This window comes from Lactuca saligna, chromosome 2, assembly GCF_052625555.1.
Source record: "Lactuca saligna cultivar CGN05327 chromosome 2, ASM5262555v1, whole genome shotgun sequence".
Taxonomy (NCBI): domain Eukaryota; kingdom Viridiplantae; phylum Streptophyta; class Magnoliopsida; order Asterales; family Asteraceae; genus Lactuca; species Lactuca saligna.
In genome coordinates, this window is record NC_136418.1 from 70,915,892 (window position 1) to 70,929,949 (window position 14,058).

The following is a 14,058-nucleotide window of genomic DNA, read 5'->3' on the forward strand; positions in this document are numbered from 1 at the left end:
TGTTAAACAAAACCCATTTTTAAGAAAATTGGCACTTTAGGCCCAAAATAACCAAACGTTGACAATTTAGGCCCATTAAAACTGAAAATGACACCAAAATCCCATCATGTTTATCTTTATTGTCAAATATTGCCCTTTTTGTGTTCTTTCTTGGTTTCCAAGTAACTTTTACATGTTTAATCTTTCCAACATTTTATAAAGTTACATCAAGTAGTTTGTTTACGAATATCACCAAGTCTTGGAAGGTATTTCGAATTTTTGTGAGTGTTTAACATGTTTTCATGGCAAAATCACAACATATCATGAAAAATACACACATACATGCATAATACTACGATTAACCACAAAACTAGCTTGTATTCTCTCCTAAAAGATAGTAAAACTCGAAAACAAGGGGGCATGAAGCTCACCTTGGTGTTAGATCGGTTTTGAAGAGTAGAATGAATGTGTTTTCGGTCTTGAGTGCTTCTTTGGAAGGAGTTTCGAAACTTAGATGGTTCTAGGGAGCTAGAACACGAAATGAAGCTATATAAGGAAGAGTTCTTGGTGTAAAATGGAAACAAATCATTTTGAGAGTGATAGTAACTTACCTAGTTATGATCTTTAATGAAAAACTCTTGAACACACCCACAAATCTTTGAAAATTTGATGGGATGAATGAAGGAATTTTCTTGTCCTAGAGAGGGAGATATGAGAGGGTGTTTGAGTGAATTTGAAGTGAAAGAGTTGAGAGAAAAAAAAAGGGGGGGGGGGGGTCTCGACCGAGTTTTAAAGAAGGAAGAGGGAAAGAGATTAGTATGGTCATTACATTATGGTTAGCATCATTCCTAGAAGTATGGTAGATAAATTACATGGATATACAACACGTAAAAATGAGTTGTCTATTGGAAAAGGTGTTTAAGTCCATAACTATTTTCGGTATGTACTTGACTCGGTTTTGCATGGTCAATTTGGGTTGCATGGCATCATGCATTTGGATAGACTAAAATGAGAGAAATAACACTTTGTTTATTAATATATTATAAGTTCTAATATATTAATAATAATCTTATTTAATTAGTATTGATCAAGAATTAATCTAGAATTAGTTAAGTGATCAAAAGGTGACTAATTAAATATATGATTTGATTGTGTAATCACTCATACTTGTATAGTGGGCTTAATGCTCCATGGATTGTCAAGTTGGGCTAAGGCTCATAAGATGCTCCATGGTGTTTATAGGAATTACATGTTTAGTGCTTAATTCATGATCTTTATGTGTTTTAATGGAGTCCATAACTTGTCCTCAAGTTATGGATAACCAAAAGTCACTTTGTATTAAATCCATTAAAAGAACACATAAGTTACAAAAATGAAGATTCTTAATTTTTAATAACTCATAAGTTATGAATTGAAAGGTTTTGTAAAGTTACAAAACTTGCCCTCATGTTTTGGAATATGTAAAGTCATCTAATAAACTTTAGTTCCAACCCCTAGAATTTTAAAAGTTGGATTTCAACCCTTATACTTTATAATATTATAAATTATTAATAATATATATATATATATATATATATATATATATATATATATATATATATATATATGTATGTATAAGATCAAGTCGTCTTACCATTAGTAGGCCTCATTCACGAAGCCGATCTATAAGGGGGGTATATGGTTGTTGCCTATACAATGGCAGCTTAATGGGTGTCCACTCTCACCCACCGCTTCCTTGACTGGTGGAGGGTCGTTAGCCAAACAGGTAGGCCAATGACTTAAAATTCTCATTAAAATTATAATGATTATTATAAAGTAACTAAATGTTTTATAAATTCACAATCTTAGTTACTTTAGGAAAAATGTGAATAAGGTGCTAACCCATGAAATTACACTTTGCACTTTGATTAAGTAGTTAGTGGAGTGTGTGTGGTTAACCGGCACACTAACTTGGACTTAACAAGGTAGGAAAAGGGTGACTTAAAGTTTTTCATAGTTCGATGGAACGCTTGTGGTTAACCGGCACATCGATTGAGTGAAAAATATTAAGGGTACCAAGTAATTTGCATGGTTACTTCACAACTTGTTTTGTGATCCTCGGCATCCCAGTCATAAAACTTGAAGGGCACACTCGAGATTGAAACATGCCATTGAAAAGTTCAATGAATCTTAAAACAATCTTGGAATTTCTAAAAACCAATTAAAACATAATAATTTTTATTTCGTTTTCATGGTGGAAATTGGTGAATCGTCATTCACCTACCTTTCAAATATGTTATAGCTTAGATTATGACATCCCTCTTCTAAGTTATAATATATTGTGATTAGATCCTAGCCTTAATATTACATTCGGGTGTTTTATTAAGGACTATCGTTATATCTAATCTAAACTTGTTTTTCTTCTTTTCGGATGTCTTCAAACAATGTTGCTTTTGGCTCAAACCCTACCGGCTCCTTCTCTCTCATGAACCTTTGTGGGAGAGTCATCTTTGATGGTCCCAACTTTATGGATTGGATCCGGAACATCAGGATGGCTACTCGTTACGAGGACAAGGAATATGTCCTTGATAAGGAGTTGAAGGAGATTGATGAGTCCACTACTACCCCTTAGGAGATCGTTGACTTTCAGAATCATGAAAGAGATGCCACCAAAGTGGCATGTATCATGATGGCTACCATGACAGCTGAACTTCAAAAGTCATATGAGGACTATTACCCTTTGGAGATGCACCAGGACTTGATGGACCACTACCATCAGAGTGCTTGACAAGAGAGGTATGACATCGTTTGCTCCATGATAACAACCTGAATGAAGGATGGTGAACCCATCACCGACCACTTAATGTGAACTTCCCTGAGGATTTGGCAATAAATATCATTTTGCACTCCTTACCCTCGTGTTATGATCAATTCCGCATGACATACCACTTGAACAAGGAGGAAGTTACCCTCAGCAAGCATCAGGGACTCCTTAACACCATTGAAACTGGTCTTAAAGGTAAGTTAGTTGTTACCACTCCTACTCCTACTCCAAACTCCACCCTGTCCTGGAAATCGGGAAAAGAAGAGGGAAAAAGAGGAAGAACCCTTCGAATGGAACCAATGGTAAGACCCTTGAAGGCTCCTCTTGAAATGGAACCAAGAAAGGTTTTCTCACTCCTTCGTCTGAGCTAATAATTCACCCTATTCTAACTCTTGGGTCGTTGATACAGGTTGTGGAATTCACATATGTTCTGATTTGCAGGGACTAAGAAGAAGTGAGAATGTGGAGCATGGAAAGTGTTAGAACTTAGTTCAATCAGGATCGTTAGATTCTATGCATGCAAACAATTAAGAACGTAAATATAAACAAGAATATGGCTTTGAATGTGTCGAATGATTAATGCTTCAACGCCTCAAAAGAGCTCGACTAAGAACTTCGACTGTAGAGGCGTTTAGGGTTACAGAGAATAAACGAAAAAAAATTTGTCCTCCAATAATGCATACATGCATGCATATTTATATCATAACCCTACTGGATAATCATGGATGGATAGGCCCAATCCGGATATAACAAAAAGCCCATGACGCAACACAATTAAGCTCTACAATCTCCCCCTTTGCGTCAATGGAACCGAAAGTTTACTTCGGTTGAGAAGCAAATGACTTCTTGACAATTTTAAACAGCTTCGGAATGATAGCCAAAAGATGGTGACGGAACGTGATGTACCACCGAAGCATGTCTACGAAGTTCTTCTTGTCTGCTTCGGAGTTCTGCTTGCACCGGAATAATGTTGATTATATGCTCTAAGCAGTCTGTTGAAAATAGATGTTTATCTACAAGGGCGGACAAAAATCTATGACCTTCGCCTTTAGGAAACATCACAATAAGATGTTTTGAATCAATCTGGCCTATCTTCATTTTATTTACATCTCATGGTTTTGGTGTTGACTTGATAGTCACCTTCTTCTTCATCACCTTCGCTATCTCCTGATCCATGCCTGCAACCTCATAAACATACTTAGCTAACATCCTCTTCAAATGCTCCAGAATCGGCTCATATTCCCTCGAGTTGGTGAATAGAATGTTGAACAAAAGAATCCAATCATGAGGATTAAGATTTCGAAAATCTGCTAAAGAAATCATTAACACCGAATTTGCAGACCCTCGAGTGATTTTGAAATTTACATTCACAAACTTTCCAGCAGGTGTCGGTTTTAGTACCTTGACAGTTATTATTTTCTGTGCGCTCCATGTCAGGTACTGAGGTTTCCCAAAACTCAATTAAAAATCGATAAGCTCTCCGTCAACCTTCGGATGAGGGAAAGGAACCTCGACAATCCAATCAAAACAATGAAACGTAAACGCTTTTCTTGTGATCGTCATATCGAACTACGAGTCCTTAGAATTATCACAATCAAAAGAAGCAACAAGTTCCAACCAATAAACGCTTGGAAACTCTATCGCTTGATGGATTAATGTCTCTTTCATCCATAAGGGAAACAAGGCCTTTTTGCAGTTCAAGGCTTCTTCTTCTTCCTTGTTTCTCCTTTCCCTCTTCTCTGCTTCCTTGGCAATCTTTAAAATTTCATCTAACTCTCTATCTCTTTTCTTTCGTTTGAGAGCATCAGCAATTGTTTCTTCAATATCATCATCACTGTCATCTTTAACAACTTTAAGCTTGGCTTGGGAACCAGAACCTGAAGCTACATTATCCTTCAGTTCGGTTGTAACATGAATGCCCTCTCCCCCTTCTTTTGGAGCAACAAACTTCTACGAAACACCCTTCATCTCATGTAACAATGCAAGGGCTGGAAGCAGTTTAGTTGTGAGATGGTTCCGAATGGTCAATATTAGTATTGGATTGTGACAACTGTCAAATTTCGGTCAAGTCAAAGTCAACTAAAGTCAACAAGTCAAACCGTTTGACTCAATTTTCCCTTGGGTACTAGAATTTACATTATGAAACTTCTACATAACTTTCTATTCTAATGAGAAATCATAAAGCAAAAAGTGCGAACACCTAGATCTCCTTAACCTAAAACTGTTGTACGTGGCGACCCAAACCGATAAAACAATGTTGCATACTCATCGGGAGTGTGTAAGATCCTTAAACAAGGCTTAACAGGGTTTACGAACCATGCATTGCGATGCCGGACACTCACAATTGTCACACATGGAACATCTCTCAATCGTTCTCACTCTATCTCTCCCTATGTCAAATCTCTCCCAAATCTCTCCAAGTATGTGAAACCTCTCTCAAATATCTCTTTGTATGAGAAATCTCTCCAAGAATGTCAAATCTCTCCCAAATCTCTCTAAGTATGTGAAACCTCTCTCAAATATCTCTTTGTATGAGAAATCTCTCCAAGAATGTCAAATCTCTCCCAAATCTCTCCAAGTATGTGAAATCTCTCTAAAATATCTCTTTGTATGAGAAATCTCTCCAAGAATATTAAATCTCTCCCAAATCTCTCCAAGTATGTGAAACCCCTCTCAAATATCTCTTTGTATGAGAAATCTCTCCAAGAATGTCAAATCTCTCCCAAATCTCTCCAAGTATGAGAAATCTCTCCCAAATCTCCCTCAAATAGTTCCCGTAACTTTTTAGAATCATTCGGGTCATTCCGGCCCTTAACCGGGTCAAAAACGGCTTAAAACAGGGTAAAAACGAGAAAACGGGACCTTAGGAACCGAAACCCTTCTTAAGGAGGCGAAGCTCCTTAAGGCCAAGAGTACCCTGGACGAACCGAGCCTCTGTTGGCCGAAACCGGAGGACCGAATCACTGTAGCTGAGACCGAGCCTCGGTCTCTGTCGCTTCTCACTCTCTGTCGCTTCCTCTCCTCTCTGTCGCTTCTTCACTCTCTGTCTCTACCTGCCTCTCGGTCTCTGTCTCTACCCGCCTCTCGGTCTCTGCTCCGTCTTCCCTCCTCTCGGTCTCTGCTCCTTCTCTCCTCTCTGTCTTCTCGCGCCTCTCTGTCTCTTCCCTCCTCTCGGTCTCTGCTCCCTCCCTTCTCTTCTCTCGATCTCTCTTCTCCTCTCTCGGTTCCCTCTCTCTCCTTTCTCCCCTCTCGGTTCCTACTCTCCTTCTTCTTCCCTCTTGGTTTCTACCCTCCCTCCTCTCGGTTTCAGCATCAGAAGGCCGAACCTCGGCCATAATTCGGAAATTTGTCACTTTTAGCCAATTTTTGCTATTTTTAACATTTAAGCCCGTTTTTCGTGATTTTAAAGCGGGATTTTCTCCAGAAATTATATTTTAACATAATAAACCCTAAATATTCATAATTTAAACATATTTTTGATGAAAATCATTATTTAAATAATAAAAATCAAATGGGTGAATTATTAAAAGTGGAGTGTTGACTTTGCCTTATCCAATGTCACAAGCAACCACCCCACACCCACTCTATGACCAGCCATACCTCCCCACCTTACCTAAGTCACTTCAATGTCCCTTACACTCAAATTACACTCATTCCCACGTTTTTAGAGCTGGAACAAACATCCTCTCTCCTCATTTCTCTCATTTGCTCTCATTTCACTAAGCATCAAACACCACTTTTCTCTCAAACTTTTTCTCCACCAAACTCGAGATTCAAGGCTGATTATCAAGTGTTCTTCCACATTTGGTAAGCATAATCCATTCTCCTTATGATTATCTCACTTATTTCCACTCAAATCATGGATATCTTACACAAACTCCATCATATTTGTGTTAGATCTTCAAATCTTCAAGCAATCTTCCCAAGTGTTCTTGAGTTGAACACCCCTTCTCTCCATCATCCATCCACTGAAATCACTCAAGGTGAGTTCATACCCCTACATTTTCATGTTTTCTCAAGTTTTCAGGGGGGGGGGGGGGGAATACAAGTTAAAACACCAAGAACATAACTAAAATTTTCTAACAACCTTCATCAGAAAAGTTCAACTCCATTCACAGACTGTTTTGGGCATCTTAAACATTTTTGTTTTCAAAACTGTACAAGGTGCAAATAGGTTAAGTTTTTAGCTTTAAAATGACTACTTTCACATCTCCATACGATTTTTCTACAATTTATGGTGATTTTTACAAAACTGCCTATCATTTCAAACAACAATCCGGACCAGTCTGTGATTATGGACTTTTTCACCCAAGTTGAAGGTCATTAAAAATCGTGATAAAAATTATGAATAAACTAGACACATTTTTTGAACTCTCAGAATTTACGGATCTAGTTTTCGACTTCGTATGATTTTTCTATGATTTTTCCAAAACAGGGCAGAATGGCTAAAGTTAGCCAACAGCATGTAAATATCATAACACTTTGTATTATGTTGAGCAAAGTGTATAATCATAAGTTCTAATTATTGAATGTGTTTCCTTGTTAGTTTATCATCATGAACTGAAACTAAGTCATTCATAATAAATATTATTCATTCATTTTAGAACACGTATATTAAACTATAAAAAGTATAGTTTGATAAATTCATAACACTAATACATTTCCATAAAAGAGTTCATACATATTACATACATTTTAGATAAATTATAATAGGTATAGTTTATGATACATCACTCAACACACTCGTACAAAAAGGGTACATTCATACAAGAAAGATTTATATTCATACACATTTCACGTAAATTAGTTAACCAATAGTTTGATAAATTCATAACACTAATACATTTCCATAAAAGAGTTCATACATATTACATACATTTTAGATAAACTATAATAGGTATAGTTTATGATACATCACTCAACACACTCGTACAAAAAGGGTACATTCATACAAGAAAGATTTATATTCACACACATTTCACGTAAACTTGTTAACCTATATTGTGAGACTCTCTCTCTCTCTCCCCGTACGTCCGAGTGCGGGATATAATTCCTGGTAGTTATAATCAGAATCTCCTTGAGGGAGAATGTGATACTTGTATATAGATCTATATTGGGTTTGACACCCCACACCTTGCTGCTAGCTACAGTGGGACCTGCAGGTCTACGGGTGACAAATGTCATTTTAGTTTTCGCGACGCCTGAGAACGTCGTGGCAGGTTCACATAGTCATAGTATGATTATAGCGACTCACATAAGGATATAACAATCCATAAGTTTACGGGATTTTATTTTTAAAACCTAAATGAGTTTTATGTCGATTTAAAATCACTTTTTATCTCTATGAGTACAGATATTACTGTACACTTTTGGTTTTGGTAGTTACGACTACACATCATTTGAAACCACATTCATACCTTTAAGTATGGTCAATACTTGTTATTACTCGGTCCTCTAATTTAGGACTACATATATATAAAGTATTAACAAACAGGAGAATATACAGAAATTTCATTTAATTCAAACGCGTCCATGTCCTTTTAAGTACATAACATTTTCTATTAATAAGAAAGGTTACTTATACATTTTGGTCTTCAGTCATAAGACTACATTACACAAATTTTAAAGAAAATATCGGATTTTCTGGATTCATATTCTAACGCTTTTACAAGGAAAACGATTTACTTTTCTAACGAAATCTCTTATGAACTCACCAACCTTTGTGTTGACACTTTTCAAAACTACTTGTATTCTCAGGAATTCAGTGAAAACAGGAAATCAACAACGTTTTGAGGATGGGACGATAAATCGTCAAACAGTTCATTTTGTATCATAATGTAACTGATGTGAATCATGTAAACATGTGCTTTGATGTAACGTTTTTAATTATATTTGTGTTGGTTATATTTACTTTGAGCACTATTATACTCATTGTTGTGATACTCTACATGAAGTCCTCCACCCCCGGACGTTTCCACCATCCTTGGTTTGGGGGTGTGACATGGATCATGAGCACCAAGGATGTTGGTGAGCATATCCTTTACTTCCCCTGCACAACTTCTAAATACAGCTCTTTCTGTCTTCAATAAAGTAATCTCCTTCTCGGCTTGAGTAAGTTGAACTTTCTGAACTTCTATTGTAGAGGCTTGGTGAGCAATGTCTTCTTTCAAAGCACTCTCTTTTGCAATATCAGCATGAAGTGAATCCTGCCGAGAGGAAACTGAACTGATAAGAGAAGTGTTTTCAGCTTGAATGGAGGAACAAATAGCTTCAAATTTGTTTTGTTCTTCCTAAAGTGACTTAGAAAGCGAATCCACCGTAGCTTGCACCTTGGCTGCCTTTTTATCGGCATGCCCCTTCAGAGAATCCAGAAAAATCTGGGTGGTATTAACAATATCAGCAACATCAGCAGAGGCCTTCTGACAAGTCGAAGCAGATTCATTAACTACCTTGGTAGATTTTTCAATGGAGTCGGTATATTGCCCAATGGCAGTTTCCACAAAAGCCTTAAGTACAACACCACTGTAAGCTTTGTTATCAGCAAGCAGTTTATCTAACTTCTCATTATTACTCTCCAAGTGTTGGCTAGTGATTCGATCAGCATCATCATCCTCATCAGTGGGAAGCCTGTAAGGACTGAAGTATGTGGAGTCATACTCATCGTTAGCACCACCGAGAGTGGCACCGGAATAGGTTGAATGTGTAGGTGAAAGAGGTTTAGTAATCACAGGAGGTTCGGTTTCAGTAGGTGCCCCCATATCAGAAACATTGACCCTTACTGTCGGTTCAAGAATAGTAGTGGTGGTGGATTGGGAAATTATAGGAGGTGGTAAGCTGGTTGTAGGAATAGAAATGGAAGAAACTAGTGGTGGTGGTGGAAAAGAGGTTGTTGGTTGTGATGTGGTAACAACCGAAATTAGAACTTTCGGTTTTGGTGATGGAGGTGGGGTTGGAAGTTTGTGAGGAGGAGTTTCAGTTGGAGTGGGAGATCTTGGTGGAGTATTACATCTTGGAGAATCTTGATGAGTTTCCTCTTCTTCATCACCGTCTTGATTGTCAGAGCTAGGAGGAGTTGGATTTATAGATGTCTTCGCCATCTTTTTAATTTTCTTTGGCTTAGAAGAAGCCCCTTTCTCAAACTTTCGCTTCTTTGACTTAGAAGGCTTAGATTGATCCCCCTATGTTGTCTCCTTCTTGAGTGTAACTCTTTTTGCTCGGTTGACGGGCTTGTCTACTGCATCTAAGGCAGCCTATTGCTCCGGAGATAGGACTCTCGGCTCCTTTGGATGAAGTTTACGATAATCCACCATTACTCTACTTTCGGTTGTGACACAAAGATACATAGACTTCGGAATAGAGCCATAGTGTGGAAACTTCGTTGGATCAGAAACAATGATCTTCTAGGTATGAAACGTTGCAATGGACACGATTAGGGCATTTTTCATCACCGGAACATCCAAAGTGTCAATAGCCCTCCTTGTGATAAGAGTCCAGAACCTTCCACAAGAAATTTCTGAATGCCGAGTAGAAGCATTGAGGCTCTGCACAACTTGAGACCAGATAATGGACCCATAATCAAGATTTAAACCGTTGTAAATACCATAGAGAATGGTCAGAAAAACCTTGCTAGTGCCATCAGATCCAGCACTCCGTTCCGCCAAACTCTTGATGAGAAGAGTAAGTAATCCGTTCCACTGAGACAGTAGACACGACTTCTTGACCTTTATAATGGTGGTTAGCACATCTGTATAACCCAACTCATAAAGCATTAAGAATAATTGTGCAGTAGTGATGAAGTTGGGTGAGATGACGGAGGAATCCACAACGAGATGCAGTAATGAAAGTCCTCAAAGTCTTTATTGTTGAATTCCAGCCCATTATCGCTCCTGGGATTTCTCACCGTCTTTTTCAGTTGAACTTCCACTTGCTTAATAAATGTCTTCAACTTGGAAGTTTCTTCTGATTTCTGTTTAAGAAAGAAAACCTAGGTGAAACGTGAAAAATCATCTACAATGACAAGTATGTACTTACTACCACTGATGCTTTCGACACCCTAAGGTCCACACTAGTCAATGTGCAACAGTTCAAGAGCTTCAACAATCTTTGTATTGATTCTCGTAGGATGACTCTTTCTGCTTTGTTTGCCCATCTCACACGCTGCACATAGATGTTCCTTGTCAAACTTGAGAAGATGGAGGCCTCGAACATGGTCACCAAGCACCAACTTATTAATGTCTTTGAAATTTAGATGCGATAAACGTCGATGCCACAACCAGCTTTCATCTGTGTTTGCCTTTGATAGCAAACATATTGTTGGTTTTCCTTTTATTGGGTTGAGATTTAAAGGATACATATCTCCCTTGCGTTCAGACTTTAACAGAACCTTTTTTGAGTGCTTTTCAATGATTTCAGAACCCTCATCATCAAATGATACTTTCAGACCTGTTCCTACAACTAATTGTGACACCCTGGTGAGGTTATGCTGCAATCCTTCCACATACGCCACTTTTCGAATCGAGAATTCTCCATTGGTTATCATGATGTATCCTTTGATTGTTCCATAGGAGTTATTTCCATACTTTACACACCCACCATCTTTTAGGGACTGAAACTCCCTCAGTTCTTCCTTCCTTCCTGTCATGTGATGTGAGCATCCACTGTCTATATACCATTCATCATCGAATTGCTCGTCACAAAGCACCTGCAAATTCAAACTGATTTAGGAACCCAAAGTTTCTTGGGTCCTGGTGAGTCTTTCACAGAAAAAGGAATTATAGAAGAAATATCAACCAAAAATGTTCTTTTTACTAAAGTGGTTTGATCTTTTCATTTAATGGTATACACCTTGATTTTAGTTTTATCTTATTTAAAGATTGGTGCGTTAGTTGGTGTGTTATTAGTTGGTTTAGGAATTTTCTTTTGAATCCTAGGGTTAGCTGACTCTTTCTTATCTTTGAACTCAGAATCTGATACTAGCTTTCCCTTTCCTTTGATGTCCTTCACAGAGTTTATTTTGCACTATGAATTGGAAGAACCGAAACTAGTGTTCGGACCGAAACTAGACTTCCGGTTCTATGGGCCGATGTGAGGACCGAAACTAGACTTTCGGTTCTGAGCGCTGATGCGGGGATCGAAACTTGACTTTCAGTTCTGAGCGCTGATGCGGGGACCGAAACTTGACTTTCGGTTTGGTATGCTAGTGTAACGACCAAAAAATCCAACCAATTTAAATTTTTCAAAAACAACCCGATTTCATTAAATTATTACAAAAAGGTTTTCAATACAAATCATTTAGAGTATTCCCAGAATCACATTACTACAAAATCATGAGGAGCGGTACGATCACGCCTTTGCCTTGCCACGGTCCCCTGAAGAACCTGAAAAACATTAAACCACAACTGTAAGCCCGAAAGCTTAGTGAGATACCCCCAAAATACCAACCACATATACCATACACATATCATGCTATCTCATAACGAATCACAGAACAGCCATGAATATTGGGTCTACTGTGGGACTGGTCCGCCTTGTCGGGCCTTTAGTCCACCTGGTCCACCCTCCGAGTCCATTCTTGTCCCTCGAGTCTGCAGTGTGGTTGGTGCGCCCGCATCGGGCCTTCAACTCACCTGGTCCACTCTCCGAGTCCAATCATGTCCCTTGAGTCTGCAGTGTGGTTGGTCTGCCCGCACTGGGCCTTCAACTCACCTGGTCCACTCTCTGAGTCTACAGTATGACTGGTCCGCCCGCATCGGGCATTCAGTCGGCCTGGTCCACTCTCCGACCCTCGACACATCTGGTCCGCCCTCGTGGGGCCTACAGCCTATCCGGACCGCTCGCTGGGCCTTTGAAATAACCGGTCCGCCCTGGGTATCTTGGCCTACAGCACGAAGCAGGACCCGCCTCAACCCAACTCCAGTCCAAACAACCATGTGCACATAAACATACAATCATATAACAATTCATATTCAGGAAAACCGATCTAGCAGATCACATAACACAACATACTCTAACAGGATACCGACCAAACCAGTCACTAGCATAGCCTCACCCTACATACATGGATACCGACCTTAACTAGGTCTCTAACGAATACCATCCTAACTACCAGGATGCAAACATATCAAAGCAATAACATAACAACAGATACCCGGATCTCAATCCGATAAAAGGGCCGGCCTTGGTGCCTTAGACCCTGTTGATATAGTGAGGATAACTCACCTCGAAACTGCCAGCTGAAAGGATAAAATCGCGCTGCTCCAACTCCGACACGAACTCCTCCACTGAACACCAAAACACTTAACTCAATAAATACCCTTAATTACATAAATACCCCTGGAAGACAACTGGTCAAACCATGGACAGGGTCAAAGTCAACTCCTGACTGACTCTACTCGCCGAGTCAACCCGATGACTCGCCGAGTCACCCCGAGACTCGCCTAGTCCAACAACTATGAGTCCACTCGCACCCAACTCACCGAGTCATCCCTTGACTCACCGATTCTCGACTCAACCAGAAAATATTGGGACTCTTCGACAAGACTCACCGAGTCTAAGGCTGTCTTCAACCTACTTGCCGAGTTGTTCATCCAACTCGTCGAGTTCCAGCTCATCTTCAAGCAACTCGTCGAGTCCACCCATGTGACTCGCCGAGTACCACCGATCTGAATCCATACAGAAGCATTCCAGGCCATGCAATTGATCCAAAACATAGATCTAGCCTCCTACAACCCATATATCACATAAAGTGGCAAACTTTACGTGAATTCAAAGAGATCTAGGCCTTATACACTTTAGATCTAGGGTTTGGGACATGATGGCTTCACTAAGCACTCAAACACAGGGACTTTAATGCTCTCTAGTCCTTCCCCCTTCCAGATCTGAGGTAGCAACCTCAGATATAACCTCCAACTCCAAAACACACCAAGATAAGCTCCCCATAAACCCCAAAATGATGAATTCATATGAGTAATAGCCCAAGAACGAGATATTACCTCAAAAGAACGCCCCAACTGCAATGAAACTCGAATCCACGCAAAGCCCCTTGCTCCAAGCCTCCAAACTCCCAAGATTCCTTCAACAAATACCCTTCAAGCTCCCAAATGCACTTTGATCCACTCACACACAATTGCTAAGGGTTTCTGGACTTGAGGATGAGTAAAGAGGCTATGGGAATGGATGTTAAGTTCTTTATATAGGGCTCAACCCCGAGAATTAGGGTTTTCTCCACTTAGCGCCTACTCGCCGAGTCCGTCTTTGGACTCGCCGAGTAGGCCACT

The 14,058-nt window shown here is 39.4% G+C and overlaps 1 protein-coding gene across 1 annotated transcript; it reads right to left on the reverse strand.

Annotated features, from left to right (window-relative positions):
• Positions 1-10,847: 10,847 nt before the first annotated feature.
• Positions 10,848-11,423, reverse strand: LOC145029808 (uncharacterized). Its single transcript, XM_078978266.1, has one exon. It carries the CDS (start codon positions 11,421-11,423, stop codon positions 10,848-10,850), a length of 576 nt encoding a protein of 191 aa, XP_078834392.1.
• Positions 11,424-14,058: the final 2,635 nt, after the last annotated feature.

Bases quoted from the DNA above. Each gene is read 5' to 3' on its own strand.
- LOC145029808 (XM_078978266.1), bottom strand. From the start codon at position 11,423: ATGACAGGAAGGAAGGAAGAACTGAGGGAGTTTCAGTCCCTAAAAGAT.